General features: G+C 43.1%; 1 protein-coding gene across 1 annotated transcript; it reads right to left on the bottom strand.

Annotated features, from left to right (window-relative positions):
• Positions 1-4,018: 4,018 nt before the first annotated feature.
• On the bottom strand, positions 4,019-18,629 carry ETNPPL (ethanolamine-phosphate phospho-lyase). The gene is made up of 13 exons (XM_075090679.1): positions 18,332-18,629; positions 16,453-16,571; positions 16,135-16,294; positions 15,180-15,254; positions 13,318-13,411; positions 12,207-12,323; positions 10,368-10,450; positions 9,621-9,846; positions 8,606-8,760; positions 7,745-7,834; positions 7,402-7,532; positions 6,479-6,546; positions 4,019-5,631 (listed from the first exon to the last, which is right to left on the bottom strand). The coding sequence occupies exons 1-13, from the start codon at positions 18,385-18,387 to the stop codon at positions 5,500-5,502; spliced, it is 1,506 nt and encodes a 501-aa protein (XP_074946780.1). The 5' UTR covers positions 18,388-18,629; the 3' UTR covers positions 4,019-5,499.
• Between the last annotated feature and the right edge of the window lie 424 nt (positions 18,630-19,053).

The following is a 19,053-nucleotide window of genomic DNA, read 5'->3' as shown; positions in this document are numbered from 1 at the left end:
AAGCTAACTTAATTGAGAACTGATTATAAGCACTGTGAACAGAAATCTTTGTTTTCAGGAGCAAGCCACTGGAGCGTGTTAGCAGCGCATTTTCCAGATGAACTCCTTTCCTGCCTTATTTTGTGACTAGAATGAAGAAACTAAGGAACGGAGACCAAAAGCTTTCTTTTTTGTTTAAAAGAAGTGTCCTGTGCCTGCTGAAAATGTATTTACAGACCTTTAAGCTTCCTGGGAGTTGCTAGCCAGACTGTTTGCTTCCCTGTTGTTCTGTGGTTGTGCCTCCTCATTGCTTCATGATATTTCGCATAATCAGTCTCTGACTTTGTACTGCACATCGTAGGGCTTTAGTTCCTGACAAAACCACATGCAAGTAGGGAATAAAATGAGGTAACTCCAAATAAGTAAATTGAGCTAACTATACTTTGTGACTTGGCAGTCCTATATAGTCGGGATTGGGCCTGATAAGGTGATTAACCTTTACAAACCATAACAAAGGTTATCATGGCTGCTTTTATATGTGGCAGTAAATAGAGACATAAAGACGTTAAGTCACTCACTGAGCAGTGTAATGAATCAATAGCTAAGCTGAAGCCAGGAATCCTTTTCCAGGCTTTCATGCAACCACAAGACTTTCTGCCTTGTCAATTATTAAAGACCTTTAGCAACCTTCAGTGAGCCACACTGAAACACATTTCTTCATGTTCTTCCCCTTCAACTTCCCTTACTTTTTTTTTTATTCCATATTGTTGTAAATGTATGTTATTGTGATATTGGAGCAGTGTTTACCCTAGCACACATGAATGGCTGTGAGCAGAGGTGGGAGAGGCTGGAGGTTGTTTTGCTTGGTGTAGATTGGTCTTGAGCTGTGAAGCTCAGTGAAGGCTTTAAACTTTTGATTCTTTGTATCTAGGGTCTTCATTTAGGACCAGACATGTTTCCTTATGAAATATCAGCATGAAGAGTCCTCCTGTGTAGACTTCTCTCTCCTGGCCTTTGTAAGACACCCTGCCATCTCTGGAAGTTGAAACCTACAGAGATGACATGACACAGTCCAGTCACACTGCAAGTTAGTGGGAAATGCAAAAACATAACTTGTCTTTTCTAATTCAGCTTTTCTGCTGTACCACAGGCACCAGTAAAATCAAATGTTCCAGGTGGGAAAATACAAATGTGTATGCATAGCAGAGATAGGGAAATCCCATCACGGTCATTTGGCTTTGTCTTCCCTTGCATAAGCCTTCTGGCACAGCTTGGCTGGCCGCAGCATAGGCCAGGTCCAGGTTGAAGAGGGATGATACTAGAACACCTACTCAAGTCATCACTGAGAAACCTGGAAAATCAAATTAAACTTTCTGCTGCTATGAGCTTATTTGCTCTGCTTGCAAGCATCAGTCACTTGTTTTTTCTAAACTGTTATATTAAATGGAGAAAAAACTAACACGGTAGATCAAACATGCTTGTATACAATATGCTTATATGCATATACGCAGTACATAACCGTACAGTATAATGAATACTGTATAACGAATCCCAGTTCCTTACTTTGTCTAGTATATTACTGAATGCAGCTTCTTTAACACTTTCTGGTTTTTCAGCTCTTAACTTAGAGTATCTGCAGCACTGGGAACTTACTAACCAAGAGATGCCCGTACCCATTCTTGTATTGCATTTTGCTAGAGACATTTAAACAGCCTTCTCCACTTAGAAATATTTTTCTGATGGGTGTTTTTGACTTCTTTTTCTAGGCTCTATTTTTCGTATGTTCATGCTGAAAGCTCTGGTTTTAGATTGAGGTGTCCCAGGCCCAGTTAGATATTTGACCCAGATTTTTACCATATTAAAACTGACATTTTGTCCCTGCTTTATGTTGTTCCTTTTTTTTTTTTTTAATAAAAGAAATACCTTGCACATTGCAAAGATACATGTAACATAAGTGTTTCAGGCTTGTCCCTTGGTCCCCTTCATTCATCTCCCTTTTTTCACCAGCTATCATCAGAGCTTGCTTCTTCTGGGGGTGTTGGGGGGGCAGACTTTTTCCCGCTGGACTTTGGTGTGTTGGGGCTGTCTGCTAGTTCACAGCCACCAAGCTTAACAGCTGTGAAGATTATAAGTGTATTGTCTGTATGTCAAAGAAACCATACATCTAAAAAGTAACAGACAAAATATAATACTGCTGTGTAATTATTCTACTCGGTGTATTCCCACTGCAATGTTTAATGGAGCTAAGACTAAGGCTTTTCTCCCCGGATGCGGACATGTGCCATGCTCTGTTTCCCTGGCAGTTCAGTGGTATTGTGTTGACATGGCAACTTCTGATCCTGATTCTTCTCCCTGGAGCAGTGCTGTCTAATGCACAGCCTTCCAACTCCACACAGGTTCAGTCCTGCTTGCGTCTATATAGGGGAATTAAGTGGCAGTGGGTTCAGAGTCTCACGCTGTCACACTTCCATCAGTATTTGCAGCAAGCACCATCCTTTCTTTTTCCCTTGTGCTAACCAGTCTGTTTCCTTAAAAGTCTTAAATGTGCAATAAAAAAGTGATTGAAACAGTGGTGAACTAGGAGAAGGCAATAAGATTATCTTGATCCAGCTTCCAGTAGGATGATGAGCTAGGGTGAAGATAAAAGTAACTAACTCCAGTGTGTGATGCCCACTTGGGATGGAGTCCTGCCTTTCCCCCACCTCTTGCTGCATGTGCTGTGCAGGTTCAGGCCTCCTCCATGTTCATTAGTCTTGCAGAAAACTGATAAGGAAAAAAGTGTGGTCTTATTTTTTTTCTGCAAGTGAGTTGAACTGGCTTACGGAGGTGTCTGATGAATGTAAGGGCTAGGGTATGAATCATATGGCTAAAACCAGGAATTGAATGGCTAGGACAGGAGAGGTGGAAAGAAGAAAAAGGGAAACAGCATTGGAAAGGGGAAAAAAGCCTTGCCTGTTCAGTGGAGGGAATATATTTCATCAGTTCAGCTGACTGGAATTGCTCTCTCTGTGTTTAGTCTTAATTATTTCTGCTTCCACTCTCCCATCCTTTAGTCAGTCTCTTCTAATCAGTAAGCCTTTCACAGTAGGGATTGTGTATAATCTTCTGGGTAGAATCCGAGATACTGTAGGAACATTAACAATGATAAAGTAATAGTAATTCCAGTAGGTCCAGCTCAACTCCTGGTAACAGTTGTATTGGTTCCTCCATTTAAGTGATAGCGGCTTTTTTCAGTGTGTATCATGGAAGTGATAACCTCTCTTGTTTAAAGAAAATAGAAGACTTAATTGTTCTAGGTAACTTGCATCTTGCATAATGTAGGAAGTTTTCTGACTTGTGGAGCAGAAACTGGGTGAAAAACACTAATAAATTGGAGCAGTGGTTGTTCCATGTATTTCAAGCATGTGCAGAAGCAAGATACAGGTGGGGGGGGGGGGGCATGGGCCCCTCGTGTTTATGCAGTTGTAATCTTCACCTCCTCCCAGATTTAGGCTATTTGGATTTTATTTTTTTTTTCTGGTTGATATGCTTTTGAAAATTAAATATTAACAACCTGCCACAACAGTCAGTGCCATAGTATAGACTGGTGGGCTGTGTGCCTTTGAGCTTAACCCTTCCAATAAATCACACAAGCATTTGCTTGCTGGGAAGCGCATGCTGCTGGTGCTGCATGTGGTGGGTGAGGTATAATGGAAGTACCCCCACTCTATATGTCAGTGACCTACACCATGCCTTTGGACACACACCAAATTAGGTTGACTTAAGTCTTTGTGTATTTTCATGTAGGAGAAGACCTGTGGTATCCTTCCTGGTGCAGGGTTAGCAGGGGCAGAATTCTGGCAGCTGAGGTAACATCTGGCTGGGAGGGTAAGATCTGCCAACAGCTGAGGGCCGTGTAGGGCCTCAGGGAAACACAGCCTAGCCAGATCTGCTTCAGCATGGAGACAACCCCCAGCCAAAACTGAAGTTACTTCCCTCATCAAATAGGTGTTACTGAAAATTAAAACTAAAACAAAAAAACTCTTTGTGGAAGACATCATAATTACAAATAAGAGATTTATTTTTATGGAAGAACTATTCAAGGATCATGAAACAGAAAATAAGCCAGCTTGAGGATGTTGGAAGACGTTACACTGGAAACATCAGTATTAATATAGCTAATTGTGGAAAACATGAAATTAGATAAGGTGCTCAGTTTTCAGTCATATCAGTAGGGTCATTAGCAGCAATTACATATCAGCAGAACTTAGGGTATTAAGATTGAAGAGGAAATACATTTTGTCTTTATTTTTTCTGAAGTACGAACCATTTGTAAAGCCCTCAGTGTCTTCCATAGCATGGAGTTGTGCACATATTAAAAAAGAGAAGCAGGGCTTGAGCTCTCTCATTGAAATTTAACACTGACAAGAAAGCAGTTTAGGCTAGCGTATCCGCAGCAGATAAGCAGTGGCTGCAAAGGGATTGCGTGCATGTTTTATGCAGTGGTCCTCTCATTTTAGTAATCTATCAAATGTTAGCATAGCCCTTTATGTGTCAGGATCCCATGCAACTGGTATGCAACTCTTCATCACCACTGACAAAAAGTAACAGCACTGCTACAACAGGATCAGGCAGTAATTCCCATGACTGTCAAAACAACTGAAATCCATGGGAATGCAAGCTGGGCTGTTCCTGGGAACCCCATTTTGAGAGACCCTCAGGTTAAATTCAATCAATCAGTGTGTCTGAAATGATATATACTTTACTTGCATATTTTTTTGGACTGAGAGGGTTCAATACATAAATTTTGGAAAAAAAAAATCATAAAATCTTACTCTTTATAAATAGTTATCTATAAAAGCTGCTTTATCTATAGAAAATTAGGATCCAGATTCTTCATTTTCTTTGAGCATAGAGTGAGAATGCCCTGCATAAACATCATGTCTCTACACACACAGTGGTAGACTCTTGGTAGAGCAACATTGACATTAACAAGGCTGCACCAATTTACATCAGCTGGGAATACGGTCCATAGGACCTAAGTTACACTGGAAGATAATAATGATTCTCTCTCAAGCACTGTTTTGTGAATGTAGCCATTAAAACATGGAAAGCAATTAACATCTCAATATTATATATTGAAATTTAAAATATTATAAAAATAGCACGTTAAGCATATAATTTTAAACTTAATAGGATTGGCATTTGCTTGTATGGTGGTTAAGCAATTAAGATTCTGTGTAATACTGGTAAATCCACAGATTTCACTGAGTTTGTGCACCTATGTCAAGCCTGCAATCAGTACCAAGGTATTTGTGTATCACTTGCCTGGTCTGTCACATCTAGATTTTGAGCCACATGGTGCAGTTCTCATGTATCTGCAAAGGTATTTTAAACTCCTACTGAAGCTAACAGGAATTCAGACAGTTTATGGAAGGCAGGACTAGGCTTCAAACAGATTCTAGGAGTCAGACTATAGCGGTCTTCATCTCAAAAGCAAGCCAGACACAAAATCAAACAGAATGAGGAAACTTTCCCTCTTTATGTTCTTATTCTTCTACTTGCCACTGAGCACTTTTTAGAATAAAGCCCATTTTCTTGTCTGCAGGCAGCTCCGTTCATATGGCTGATGCTTTCATTTGCACCTTCTGATTGAGAACTCCCTTCAGTTGTCTGAAACAGAAATGAAATGTCAGTGAAGGCACGTGCATGTCTTCCAACAGGCAGCCACTGGACTTGATTCGTATTATGTAGCTCTGCCTGACTCTCCTCTTCTAGTGGCACAATTTCTTAGCTTTGAAAGAAATCGAACTGAATGCGTACAAACGTCTGTAAGAGGAGGCTTGCACCACAAATCTAGCATAATCTAGATAGCCAATAACCCACAGGGTCTCTGCCTTAATTACTGAGCTATTGCCTTCCCACCATTCGCAGCATCACCAGAAAACTCACCAAGGGACAGCTCAGCAAGCTTTCCTATAAGACAGTGGGTGATTTGTTTTTAAGGGTGTGAGAAATTATACACAATTTATGTAAAGCTGGGGATGCAATTTAAGAAGTCTTAATCTGGATGCATGTCAGCCATTCATACTCCAAGAGCTATGGTGGAAACGAAATCCTGGAAGTCTCTGAAAACTTGGACACCTTCCAGGCTGAAGCCTTGCTTAGAAAGTCAAATATGCATCAGTAACATGCAATACCTAGAAATAGTAAAATTGTTGGCTGCTGAGCTCACAATTTTGGGCAGCCAAAGTCTTGTTGGTCTTGTATGAACACAAGGCAGAGGGGCTTGTCTATAACATGTTTCTCATTGCAGGTCTGTATTACTCAGCTCTTTTTTAGATTTGCCCCAGTAACAGAATCATCTCAGGTTTCTAGTAGCAGGTTATGTTCTGAGCTCAGTTTCCAAGCACAGAACCACTCACACCACCAAAAATGAAGGTGTGCTCTACCAAAGTAATTTATACTTGCCTTGCCAAACACTGATCTGAATAATAGTTAAAAGAAATTCAGAACTTACTTTTCTTTTACACTGTGCGTTTGTAGATGCGTTATTTTCTATCTTCATTCCAGTTGCCTCTTCCATTTCTAAAAAAAAAAAAAATAAATTAAAAAGAACCAGGAGTAACTAAGCATACAGTCAATTTATCAGCTGACTGAAGTAAAAAATACCTAATCAGTTATTCTTCCAGACAGAAGAATAACTGAAGAATGATGATTACCTCCTAAAACATTTTTCTGAGGCAATGTGATTAATGTATCAGGACTGTGTAGCTTGGGGGTGTTTAGAAAAAAGAACAAAATCAGCAGCTTGACTGTAGCATGGGGGTTCAGATAGACCTTTCAGAGCTGAATTTTGCCTTTGCCCGGCAGCTTCGTGCTAATCTAACTTCATTTGTTATAATCTCAGGAGATGGGAACGTTCAGTGTAGAATGGGCTTGGAAAGTCCTTACGCTAACAGTATACCTGGTGTTATTTTCCCCAGGCTTGGTCCCCAGGTAGAAGGTAAGTAAAGCCTGAAAACTTTCAGGCTAAATTTGAGTGAGATAATCATGTTCCAGTACTCCAGTTGAAAAAAAAAAAGTAGAGCACATTATGGAAAGTTTCACCAGTGTTTCGGCAGTGTGTTCAGGTCTGTGCTGAATTAATATATCTGCTTCTTAACGTATAGCATATATGACCAGAAATGAGTAGTAACACTGAGTCTGCAAGAGAAAGGATCAAAAGCAGGATTTTGCCTAAAAGCTTGGATGAAGTATGTATGGGACTTTTTATTTATTTATAGTAATTGGCATTAAGAACAGCAGTTTGGACAAGTGGTAAGAAAGGTAATTGTTTACTTTCCCTTACGTGTAATGGCCTAGATTATGGAGGCTGGTGTTTCTAACGGGTCATCTGGAAATGAACAAAGAGTGTTCCTTTGAGCACTAAAGCACACATACCTGTCAGAAGTGCATCAATTATCTCCACTACACGTTTTGCATCTTCCATTGTGAAACACATCGGTGGTTTAAATTTTAGTATATTTCTGTGGGGTCCGTCTGCACTAAGAAGGATTTGATGCTCTTTCAGCCTGTGGGAAGAGGAAACATCTGTGTTAGACACTGGTATAAAACTATATTTTGTCCTGCCAGACCCTTCTGGCTGAGTTAGATTTTGAAACTTTTATTTTTCTAGTACTATGCTATCAAAAGCTACACAAATTTAAACTGACATTAATGAGTAATTGTTGGGGAATATTAAGAGGGTTTGATCACTGCACATAGTCTTTAAAAAAACAGTTACTTGTAAATCAGGTGAAGGGCTTCAGCTGTGGCTGGCGTTCGCTTTTGTTGATCTTTCACCAGATCCACTCCAACAAACAATCCAACACCCCTGGAGTAGAGAAAAATAAATACAGACAAGTGAAATCCAGTGTCAGTAACCCAAGCCTTCTGCTGCAAATGCAAAACCTGTTTCTAACAACTGCAATTCCCTTCCCTGGGGTGCAAGCGGGGCAGGAGCAGGAAAGAGAGGAGACTTTATCTTTGGTTGTCTTTTGGCACTGGCTACTTCAGATGATCAAGTGGGATAACAGATATTTCTGGATAAATAAATTCAGCTGGCTCATTAAGGCTGATTGCCCAGTTAAGAATAATAGAATCATTTTCTTTCTCTCTTGTCCCACAAACCTCAAGCCAGGGAGCTGCGGAAGACAAATAACCAAAACCAAACAAAACCAAAACTAAAAAAAAACTCACAACCTAAACCATCCCCTGAAAAAACCTGAAGGCAGTTATCACGGTGGTAACATGAGATAAGGAAAACCCACACTAACATCTCCAGATGAAATGGACCAGAGATTTGAACAAGGTCTCCATCATCCCAACAGTGCACTGACAACTGGGCTATTGTTCACAGATAGCTCTTTCTCCTACTCTCTCCCAGAGCTTTTCTACTGGCTACGCTTATAATTAACTAAGCAGACGGATGGACAACTTTTTTTAAAAATATATTGCCTTACAGTATCAATTTTGGGCAGTCCATTTTATAAAAGAGGTGTAGCATAATCATGATGTAATGTTTCTGTGCTCCCCTCACCCCAAACTTGTTCATTTTTCTAGCACAGTTATTTTTTCTTCTCTGACATTGCTGTAAGGCACCCACCTGATATCTCCCACTAAAGGATGTTTCTCCTTTTGCTCAGCCAGCAATTCCAGGAGATAATTTCCTACACGTGCAGCATTTCCTTGAAGATCCTCTTTTTCTATTACCTCCAGCACAGCCAAACCAATAGCACAAGACACTGGATTGCCTCCAAACTGATAGTAAAGACAAATAGGGAAACAAAACCTGTCAGAAACATTCATCTGCTTCTATCCATATAGTTTTCACTTGCCCTCTCATGCTTGGCATCTCCTGAGGAAATCTTGAAGAGGTGGGGATTTTGTGCTGTGCAGGCTTGTGGAGCACTGTCCCCCACACTTTGGGCAGTGTAAGAGGCCCAAGGAGGGCCTCCCTCTTCCTCCGCTTCGGGTTTCAGTAATTTGAAGATTTCACAGCTGAAGAGTTCAAGCTGCTCTCACAGTTTGATAATTGCATGTACAGGCAAAATGCTCCTGTAAAGAGCAGTGAGTGATAGATCTGGTATTTCTTGAACTGGAGGATATACACTCCACTGAGAGCCACGGGACTGATGGTAGCTGGGAATAAGGCTCCCTCACAAGACCAGAAAGAAGACTCAGTAAACAAGAAGAAAGCTGCTCCTCTGTCGTAGGCACACAGATCAAATGTTTCCGGTAAAGGGTCACTATTTTGTTAGGTGACAACTGCAGAGCAAGGTCTGCCAAGCCATGAGCCCCACTAGCACAGAGCCGCTCCCAGAGAATGGAATTTTACATGGTCAACATTTCAGAGGAGGGAGAGAGAAGTAAGGAAGAATTTATCTGTATGGATATAAGCTGGCATGACTGGCTAGTGCTGGTCCATATATTAAGATATACCACTTGGTACAGCGTGTATTTCAAAGCCTCTCCACTTCCTTTTAGCTATTAGACTGTGGTTGACTCGTGCTCTTAGTAATGTGATGCAGTGGTGGATGCAGATATTAGCTGAACCACCTGAACAACTTCTAACTTCTAAATGCAGACCAGAACTAAAAAAGGCAAACCTACGAACTTACTGTATTAAAATACTCCAGTCCGGAGGCACCAACACTTTCAGCAATTTCCCTTGTTGTGACCACACAAGACATAGGGTGGCCATTGCCAATGGGCTTTCCCATGGTGACAATGTCAGGCACAAAGTCTTCACCTTGCAGCTGGAATGCCCAGAAATGCTTCCCAACTCTGCCAAAGCCAACCTGGACCTCATCAGCTATGAATACTCCACCTGCTGCGCGCACGTACCTGAAAACAAACAGAATAGCTTGAATGACTGCCTACCCCAGATGTGCACGGCAGCACTAATCTAGGACAAGGGAGTTTGTATTACTGAAATTCTCTGTGTGAAACCAGCTTAGGAAAAAAAGAAAGAACGTGGCTGCTGAAACACAGCTATAGCTATTTAAATTGATAAACTTTTTAGTTTGCTAAATGTTAAGAAAAAAAACCCTGATATTTTGATGCAAAATAGGGGTACTTTAACGGTACTGTAGACTTATATCTATGATGGTTCAACTTCATCTTCCATTAACTTATGGTCTGAGGATTAAAGATAGAAAAGTGAAAACAATTATCCACCTAAAAACAATCAGTTAGCTGATGTTCCATAAAAAATAGAAGTGGAATCATACTCTTCGAAAAGTACAAAGGAACCACAGCCAAGAACAAGAGAGTGTTATAGCTGAATTGATTGGATAAGCCTATAGTGAAAAACCTGTTTCTTTGGTTAATTTACCAGTTACGCCCTTTTGAAGCAATGTACGTACTCTGCCACTTTCTGGAAATAGCCCACAGGTGGAATTATTTGGCCTCCACAGCTCTGCATGGATTCGGCTATGAAGGCAGCAATCTACAAAAAACAAACTCAGATGAGCGCTGTGTTCATCTACTTGGTCTTTGCACAAATATCTAACAGTCTAGAAATAAACGCTTAAATGTGTGCTTTAATTTAATCGCGCAGTGGGTTGGACAACTGAGGGCTCTTGAGAACAGCTATGGCTAAAGAATTTATTCGTTTTGTAATCCGGGGTGCCCAAATTTGCAGTAGCCAGGGCCACCTTTGCAACCTGATGGGAATACAAGGACCTCCGTTATGCTCTAGTCCTACAGCTGTTGAACTGGAAGACACTTACTGGTGTCAGTGGATGTTGGATGAGGCTCCTGGGAGCTCCATAAATTTATTTAGAAATTTCAATTTGCAGGAGACCTCACAACAGTGTTTGCCATTTTCCCCAAGCGGCTAATGAAACTTGCTTAATGCCGAGGCTCTGCAGTAACGGGTGTTCATGGTGGTCAGCTTTTTTGTTTAATTCTGAACACCAGGCAGAGGTGGGTAGAAGCTGAACTGTAAAATGACCTGAGGCTATGCTTTGGGCACCCCTGCCTAATGCAAATAACTACACAAGTAAAATGTCAGCAGGAAGCTCTTGACAAAAGAGGAGAAAAATTCTACAGGTGAAGTAATTCCAGTTGCTAGGAATGAAAAAGAAAGTTATTTCAAGTCAGGAAGGGTAAGAGCAGTGGATCAGATACACCAGAACATCAAAATTCGTTTCTTGTCAGCAGCAGAGGTCTATGCAGCAGAGATACGATATTACCCCAAAGTCTCAGCATAAGTCTGCTATTTAAGGGCTTGCATCCCCACACCACTTGTGAACCCCTCCCTGAGCATCAAGAGGTCTCCCTGGGCTGGTGCAGTCTTCCTGGAAACAAGGCCGAGCAGTAACGTGTAAAGAACCATACACTATATTTGAAGAAGCATGCTACGGCGAAAGAGTACGAAGCTTCCCATAGCATGTGAGGCTTAGCCTTTAGCACAACTTGTCCTGCCACAGGTCTATGTCACCAAAACCTAAGAAATATGCAAAAGAAAGGAAAAAAGGGAAGAAAAAAGAAAACTATCCGTTAGTAGAGAATAAAAAAAAGTTGATGAAGAAACTAAAAGAAGAGTGATGTTAAGTCCATTGGACTAGAAGGGAACATGTTCCAATCTCCACTGAAGTCTTCTGTGACTTCAGTGGGCTTTGGATCAAGCCCTACATGTCTCAAAACACTAACGCCATCACACAAAACATTAACACATGTTCTAGGTAAACCTGCTCAGAACCTGTCTGTTTTTATCAAGGTCATACTGTATGCGATTGAAAGCTTCACCTTTTTAGATAACTCCAAAATTATCTTCAGCTACTAGACTTAGAAATGTAGTATCCAGATTTTATCTAACATATTTTCTCCACGTCCTGGAGACTTTTCTGTATCTTTGGTGGAATTTGTGATGTAGTTTCTCAGCTAACCTCAAAGCTTGCCCTAAGATATTCACAATCTAGTGATTTGATGCATAAAATAGGAAATTAAACTTCTTTGGTTGTATCTGCTTATTTACAGCTGTATTATTGATCCTTTCATTGATGCATGGAAAAATTATGATAAAAGCATCAGGTAGAAATATGGACCATATTAAACACAGAATCCACCATAGAAAAATGAAGGGCAGGGGGAAGAAAGACAAACTGAGTAAAGAAACATGACCTTAGTTGCCTGTTTCATGCCCCCATGCCACACTTATTAGATGAAGCCTCAGCATTTCTAGAGCACAAAGCACACACCTTGCGTCCGTTCTTCTGTGTTTCTTCAATAATCTTTTTCACCTCTTCAGCATAAGCACTTGCTGGATCTGGGTGGTCTTCCCTGTATTTCCCTCTGTAGACATCTGGAGAAGGAGCCTGAAAAGACCAATTATTTTCTTTTTTAAGCCCATCCTTCTATGAAATATTTACTTTCTTTTCTATTGATCTGTGGTTGTGTCTTTCCACACAGACACATAATAGGAGTTAGTACAGCCTGAATTTCTGCATGGAATTGCAAAAATGCTTACAGGAGCTTAAGTGCAAGCCATGCCTGTGATATGTTCAACATTACTGGACTCAACTGTTGAAAGAACCATCATCTACCTCATCCACCTTTCACGACTGTCCCTCCTCTCCCCAAGACACAATACTGAGTCCTCATTATCATCTTATTTCAGATTCTTGCAGAAAGATCCATTTCTGCAACTGGCGAATGGGGCTTTCCAGTCTGTCACTTCCCTTCCAGCATCTTAATCATGGTATGAATCTGACCTTCGAGCCTCTACAAACAATGTTGGGAGAGGTTCAGTAAATCAGAGAAAGTAAGTGGTATAAAAAGGCAGATACTACTTCGGCAGCGTGGTTAGCGCAAGGAGGTCTAGATAAGAAAGGCTTGCTTGGTGTACATCTCTGGGCTGAGAATTACTTTTTTCTTTGTAAGACATACAAGTTCAGGCTGAAAATCAAACCGTATTCCGCTCAGTTGAACACCCATGAGCTCTGTACCAAGATCTGTGTGAACTTGTGGGGTCTGCCTTTCCAATTTTTGGCATTAGACTCAGAAGTCCTGTGTATCTTTAGCCAAACCAACACAACAGATACTGGCTAATTTCTTCAACCTGTGTAACTACACAGTGCAGTGACTCAGGAAACTTGTAGCACTATGAAGGAAATCAGCCTCACAGCTGAATGCCCTCTCAGAAATCCAAAAGCAAACAATTTTGCTGTATTTAATCCACTGACAAACAGCCAAGTATATGCACTTTAGCGTCAGCAAAACAGAATGAAAGTATATTTACACCACAAATGGGTAATTCAATATGCTGCATTAACAGGCATAAAAATGACAAAAGCAAAAAACCACACTTACCACATGCACAAACTCCTTCTTGCTGTCCTTTCCCAGCTGATTAAATTTATAGGGACTGATGTCAATCAGAGATGTAACATGGCCATGGTATGCACTGCATGAGTGTTAAATATCGAAGTCACTTTTCACCAAATGTATAGAAAAGCTAAATTTACAACTGTGCCCATAAATAATCCAGAATAAGCGACTATCTGCAAGACAGTAGCACTGTTTGTGAAGGGATCTTGATTTAATTTACTCAGTCTTTCTCTCAAAGGCAACGAGAAATTGCTGTTGACTGTAATTCACTTGCAAGACTGGAACCAGGAGGTTTTTCTTCTTAGACAAAATCAAGTGCCAGCATGGGGAGACACCAATATGATGTCCTCTGGACTGCACCACCTCTAAGGTGGCTGCCCTAGCAGCCTTACCTAGCAGATGAAGGGTGGCTCCAGCTCCCTCATTTCCAACCTGTGGGACCCGCTCTGGCCAACCCGAGCTTTGCAAGCTAGACCCCAAACCATTGCAAAGACTCTCAAGAGCGTGCATTGCATCGGACGGTGAGGGTCTTATGCAGCATCACACCGCTACCTGCCCTGAAGGCCGTACAGGCTGCACTGTTTGGCAGAAGCCACATTCAGGATAAGGATGAATAGCGTTTGAATATAAAAGCTTTATATTGCAGAGCATGCTAAAGCTGGTTACTGCTGAGACCAGTTTGATTTAGAAATGAGGAAACAGAGCCTTCTGAACCTAAAGCATGTAGCAGCTTCACTCAGGGAATAAACCTTTTAGTTCAGCCATAAACATGAAGCAAAGGGAATCTCAAACCAAATCAAAGATGTGTCACAATCTCAGAGTAGCACACACATCGGGTAGCGAGGATGTTTTTGAACTCCTTTGTCTTCTTTAGACCTTTCTACTAGCCAGTCAGCAAAATCTGCCAAAGGACACAAAGAAAGGACAGAAAGCCCACCCTGACTGGGATGGTACCAATGGCAAAAGCCTACAGAGCCTTGGGACCTGGGCAAAGAAATACCCTATGTGTTCAGGAGGACAAGACATTGCAGTGAAACAGTGTCAGAGCCGGCTCCATCCTCAGCCTCTCTTAATGGAAGCTACTCTGAGTGGTTCCAAATCTCGGCCACGTGCGTTAAGGAGGTTTCTGAGCACAGCTGAGTCAAGCACTGTGTCATTCAGACAGAGACATGTGCTCTTGCAGTTGCTCTGGCCAGACTTTCTAATCACAACCTGTGAAGAAGATCCAGCCCTACAGCAGCATAACCAGCCCTACAGTTGCATCTAGGCTAGGGAAACCCAGAGGCGTAGTCAGCCACCTTCCCCATGGATGACAGCCCTCTCGGTGTCTCCTGATTTTGGAGCTGCTTGGTTTTGGGTGTGCACTTGTGTTCACTGGAGGAGAGCTGAGCATCAGTGCGGCACTGTTGCAGAGCTACAGGACCTTTCTTCTTGACCACTGAATGTTTATGTGTACAAAAAGAGACATGCCCAGCAAAGCGTGACAAACAGAATGCCCTTTTCCAGAGCAGCCCAGTGACCAGACCACTCATTGATGTTGAAAACCAACATTCAAGTCTCTGGCCTGAATTGCTTTGGGAGTGTCTGTGGGACGTGCCCTGTAACAGGTGATTGACCTTCTGGGTTGACTGACAAGCTTATTTTTCAGAGATCTTCAAAACTTGTGTTTATCCAAATGTAGAAAAGGGATATCCTGACCTGGTCTATTATGAAAGCAACAAGGCTTTTCTTTCGGCGGGCAGTGGAGTACAAACAGCAGGGGGTTGCTGCAAAGCCACTTTTGAAGTAATGGCAGGAGTTGCTGGCTGCGTTCACATAAGCTAGTCTAAACTCTATGTACTTACTTTTCAAGGGTGATCACATCTTGGTGCCCACGGTACTGCCGAGACAGTCGTAAAGCAAGATCATTTGCTTCAGACCTGCGTAATAACAGACACAGCCACCAAATAGTAAGGAAATGCTTCCAATTAAAATGGTATTCTGACACAGAAGAGGAGGAACGCACTCATGAGTATAATAAATCAACACAGCAGGCTCTGTTACTATACAGATTACAGTGCTAAGGTTGAGACTAAATGCCATGTAAGAGGGCAAAGAAAAAACAGCTCTTTGTACATACAAATAGCAAACAAAGAGATGCTTTCTTTCCCTCCCCCAGTTTGCTTGTAGACATTTACCTCCTCTTGGTACAAATGAAACTGCTTTGAAGCTGAGCGCGCAGTGCAGCCGCAAACCCTCGAAAAGCAACAGCATGCCAGCCCCACCTCCCGGCCTCCACAACGGCTCTGTCCTGCCCACTGCCTGCACCATCAGGCAGCAGAGAAAGCAAATCTGCTCCCTGGATGAAGCCTCAGACTTCCAGCCTAACCCGTAGCAGCCCCTCTGCTCACAAGTCCCTGCAGGTTGTCTGTTCTGGCAACGTAAGTGGTCACAGACTAAACGGAGTCCCTAAAGAAGGTTACTCATTTTCAAGGTCATGGGTCAATTGACAGGCAGCATGCACTGATCTGGCCATAATGTTCACCAATTTTCAGTCTAATTTGCTTTTCTTGATTTTTCCCCCCCTTTTTTTGCGCAGCATTCAGCAAACCAGTTTCATGTTTTGGCTCTTCTGCACTGAGCCATCACACTAAATATGACAGCTGCAAATAGGAAAGGTCCTTCGATCAGTACTGGAAATATTTCTGTTGTTTATTACTAAGTCCTACTTAGTAAAATCTAGACCGAGCTGTTCTGAATGTCCATCTCAAGCGGGAGCAAAATAGTCATCATGAAAAAACCAAAAATATTCGGACATACCCAGAGTTAACAAAATAGCAAACAGAGAGTTTCTCGGGCAGGGTGGCTGTAAGACGCTGCGCGTACTGAACAAGGTTGTCATGCAGGAACCGGGAATTTGTATTGAGCAGTTCCATCTGTTTTGTTGCAGCCTTTATCACGTGTGGATGACTGTGGCCAACTAGAGAAGAAAATAATTAGTTATTACTAGCAAGCAGTCAGTTGTTGAACCACGCAAGGACAGAGCAGGAATGTGAACATCATCACTTGGAACAAGTATGTTTTGATCCGTATTAGAAATGAAGGAATAGAAGTAGTCTTACAAGTTAAACCGCTTACCATGTGCAACATTGTTGATACAGTCTAAGTATTTTTCTCCTTTCTCATCAAACATATATTGGCCCTGAGCACGCACTATCTTCAGAGGGTCCTTGTCAAAGAAAATTTTGCAGGAAGGCCTAAAAAAATGAAGTATAAAATAATACCATTTTAGTTTTCTCAGCTCTCACCCTCTCACTTTTAAGGGGGTTGATCTTTTGCGGCTCTGGAGGCAACTGCCTCCCTCTGCAAAAAGCTTGAGAGTGGTGCAGATGGTGGTCAAGCCAGACTCTTGCTGAAATCAAAAACGTCCACCACGTACCTGCCCAGGGACAGTGGGAATAGAAATAGGTCTTTAACAAGGGCATTTTAAAAGCATGGCTCTGTCTGCAAGCAGCTTCACACAAGCACAGTGACTGCAAAGTCATGCCAGGTCCTTCTATATACATATACGCATATATTTCCTGCTGCGTTTCTAGGCTGTAGCTGTTTGTTTACATGCCTTACAAACATGTATGAGCAATTAACTTGCTCGGAATAAAATAAATTTGTTAAGCATTGTTTCATACTACCGCCAAAAATACATTACGCAATGGATGACTGTACTGTATAGAGGTCACATTGAAGAACAAAACACTAATGCCTCGCAGGCTTTATTTTCAGATGTGCTGAGTAGGTCCTAAAAATCTTGGTATCTCATCCTCACTGCTTTGGATAAAATCTTTAAAAGTGGCTTCTTAAAAGCACCTAAATCACACTGGCTTCCAGCAAAACTCAGGTTGCTCGTATAATTATCCAAAGTATTCTCTAAACATCCTTCCCCCCCCCCTTGGAGAACATGCCAGCTATGTAGTTATCTTGAACAATATTACTGAGCAGAAGGAAAGTTTTCTGAACTTTTAGTGCTGTTTATATGGCCTCAGATAAACACAGTTGTTTCCAGGTAACTCAGACGGTCCTGCTCACACATCCCTATTGTCAGATACATTGAGATTATGAACTTGTAAAGCCCAAATGTGACCCCTAGAAAGTGAAGTCGATTACTTTCTCATAGTTTCTAGCCCTGTTGCATAGATCTTTTCTGACATCTTTGGCTACTCCTCTGGTACACGTCAAAAGCAGCGCACATCATCATCGTCACTGGCCATTTCTTGACTACAGGTTTTCCTTCTGTTAGGTGTCAGTCCTTTCTGTGAGAGTTTCTTTTTGTTCACTCAACACAGCCCAATCAGACAATCTTGCACAGGCAAGGGTCCCTCACATTGAGCTGGCCCCTAAAGGTGTTGATGTGCATGCTTTACAAAGCCACGACTTTTATGAATCTTTGGTGAGCTTTCTATACATTCCACACATTCAGGATGCAATCAGCAAATAGCCAGTGCTGGTTTTAACAATCTGGACTTATTTTTCACTTGGCAACACCTACTGAAGAAGGAGGAAATAGTATAATATTGCAATACAGTGGGATCAGATACACACGCAGCCAGGACTATTGCTCAGGTCGCAGCTGCAGGCAGCCTCCCCCCAGTTAGACTCGACTTAAGAAATCTCCTCAGCTTCATGTAACAGAGATTTTTGTTTTGGGTTTTTTTTTTTTTTCAGAAGCGTGCAGTTTATTCACAAAAAGCCCTGCACAGCAGCATTTTAGAGGTACGCCTGGGTACCACATTCTGGTTGCTGGCTGGTGTTAAAAAAAAAGTGAAGTAGCGTTTGACGTGCTGTGCTTTAATGAAGTGGCCCAAAGCTTTGGCAAGCTGAAGGGCTGGCAGGTCCCGTCCTTCCCCGGCAGCCCCCGGCCGCCGTCACCGCGGGGGTGGACGAGGGACACGACTGGTGCAGCCGCCGGAGACCTTCCCCTCCTCCTCCTCCTCCTCCCCCGCCCCGCCGCCGCAGCCCCTACCCGATGTGCTTCCTCCGCAGGGCGAGGGTCTCCGCCTTGCTGTAGCGCTCCTCCATCCCCTCGGCTCGGCTCGGCTCGGAGCGGCACGGCTCGGCTCGGCTCGGCGCGGCACGGCACGGCACGGCTCGGCTCGGCTCGGCGCGGCACGGCACGGCTCGGCTCGGCTCGGCTCGGAGCGGCACGGCACGGCACGGCACGGCACGGCACGGCACGGCACGGCACGGCACGGCACGGCACGGCACGGCACGGCTCGGCTCGGCTCGGCTCGGCTCGGCACGGCGCGGCTCGACAGGGGGCTCCCCGCCTCTTATGCCGGCGCCCGTCCCCGCAAACCCCTCCTCCCTCGCCCCTCCCGCCCTCGCCGCGGGTCAGCCCGTCCGTCCCGTCGCCCCGTCGTCCCCCCCCGCCGCGCCAGGTTTTTTTTTTCCTCTGGGCGACCCGTGTTCGCTGTGGAGCTGAGCCTCAGCCCAGGGTCCCCCCCGCTCCGCGCCTTTGAAGTTTCCTAACGATGCAAAATAGCACAAACTTGTAGAACAACCGACTTGCTGCGAGGGGTGGCGGGAGGGCCGGGCAGCCCCCCAGCCCCCCCGGCCCCGGCTCGCTCGCCGTTCGCCCGTCTTGCTGGTAGTCAATGCACTTTTGCTACAGACATCCTCGGGGGGGGGGGGGGGGGCACCAAGTGGCTGATTTAATCAAAATTAGGGTCATAATTCAAGGACCGC

Source organism: Phalacrocorax aristotelis, chromosome 4 (assembly GCF_949628215.1).
Source record: "Phalacrocorax aristotelis chromosome 4, bGulAri2.1, whole genome shotgun sequence".
In the NCBI taxonomy this organism is placed as follows: domain Eukaryota; kingdom Metazoa; phylum Chordata; class Aves; order Suliformes; family Phalacrocoracidae; genus Phalacrocorax; species Phalacrocorax aristotelis.
The sequence above is the reverse complement of the archived record's forward strand: the minus strand, read 5'-3'. Positions and strand labels throughout refer to the sequence as shown.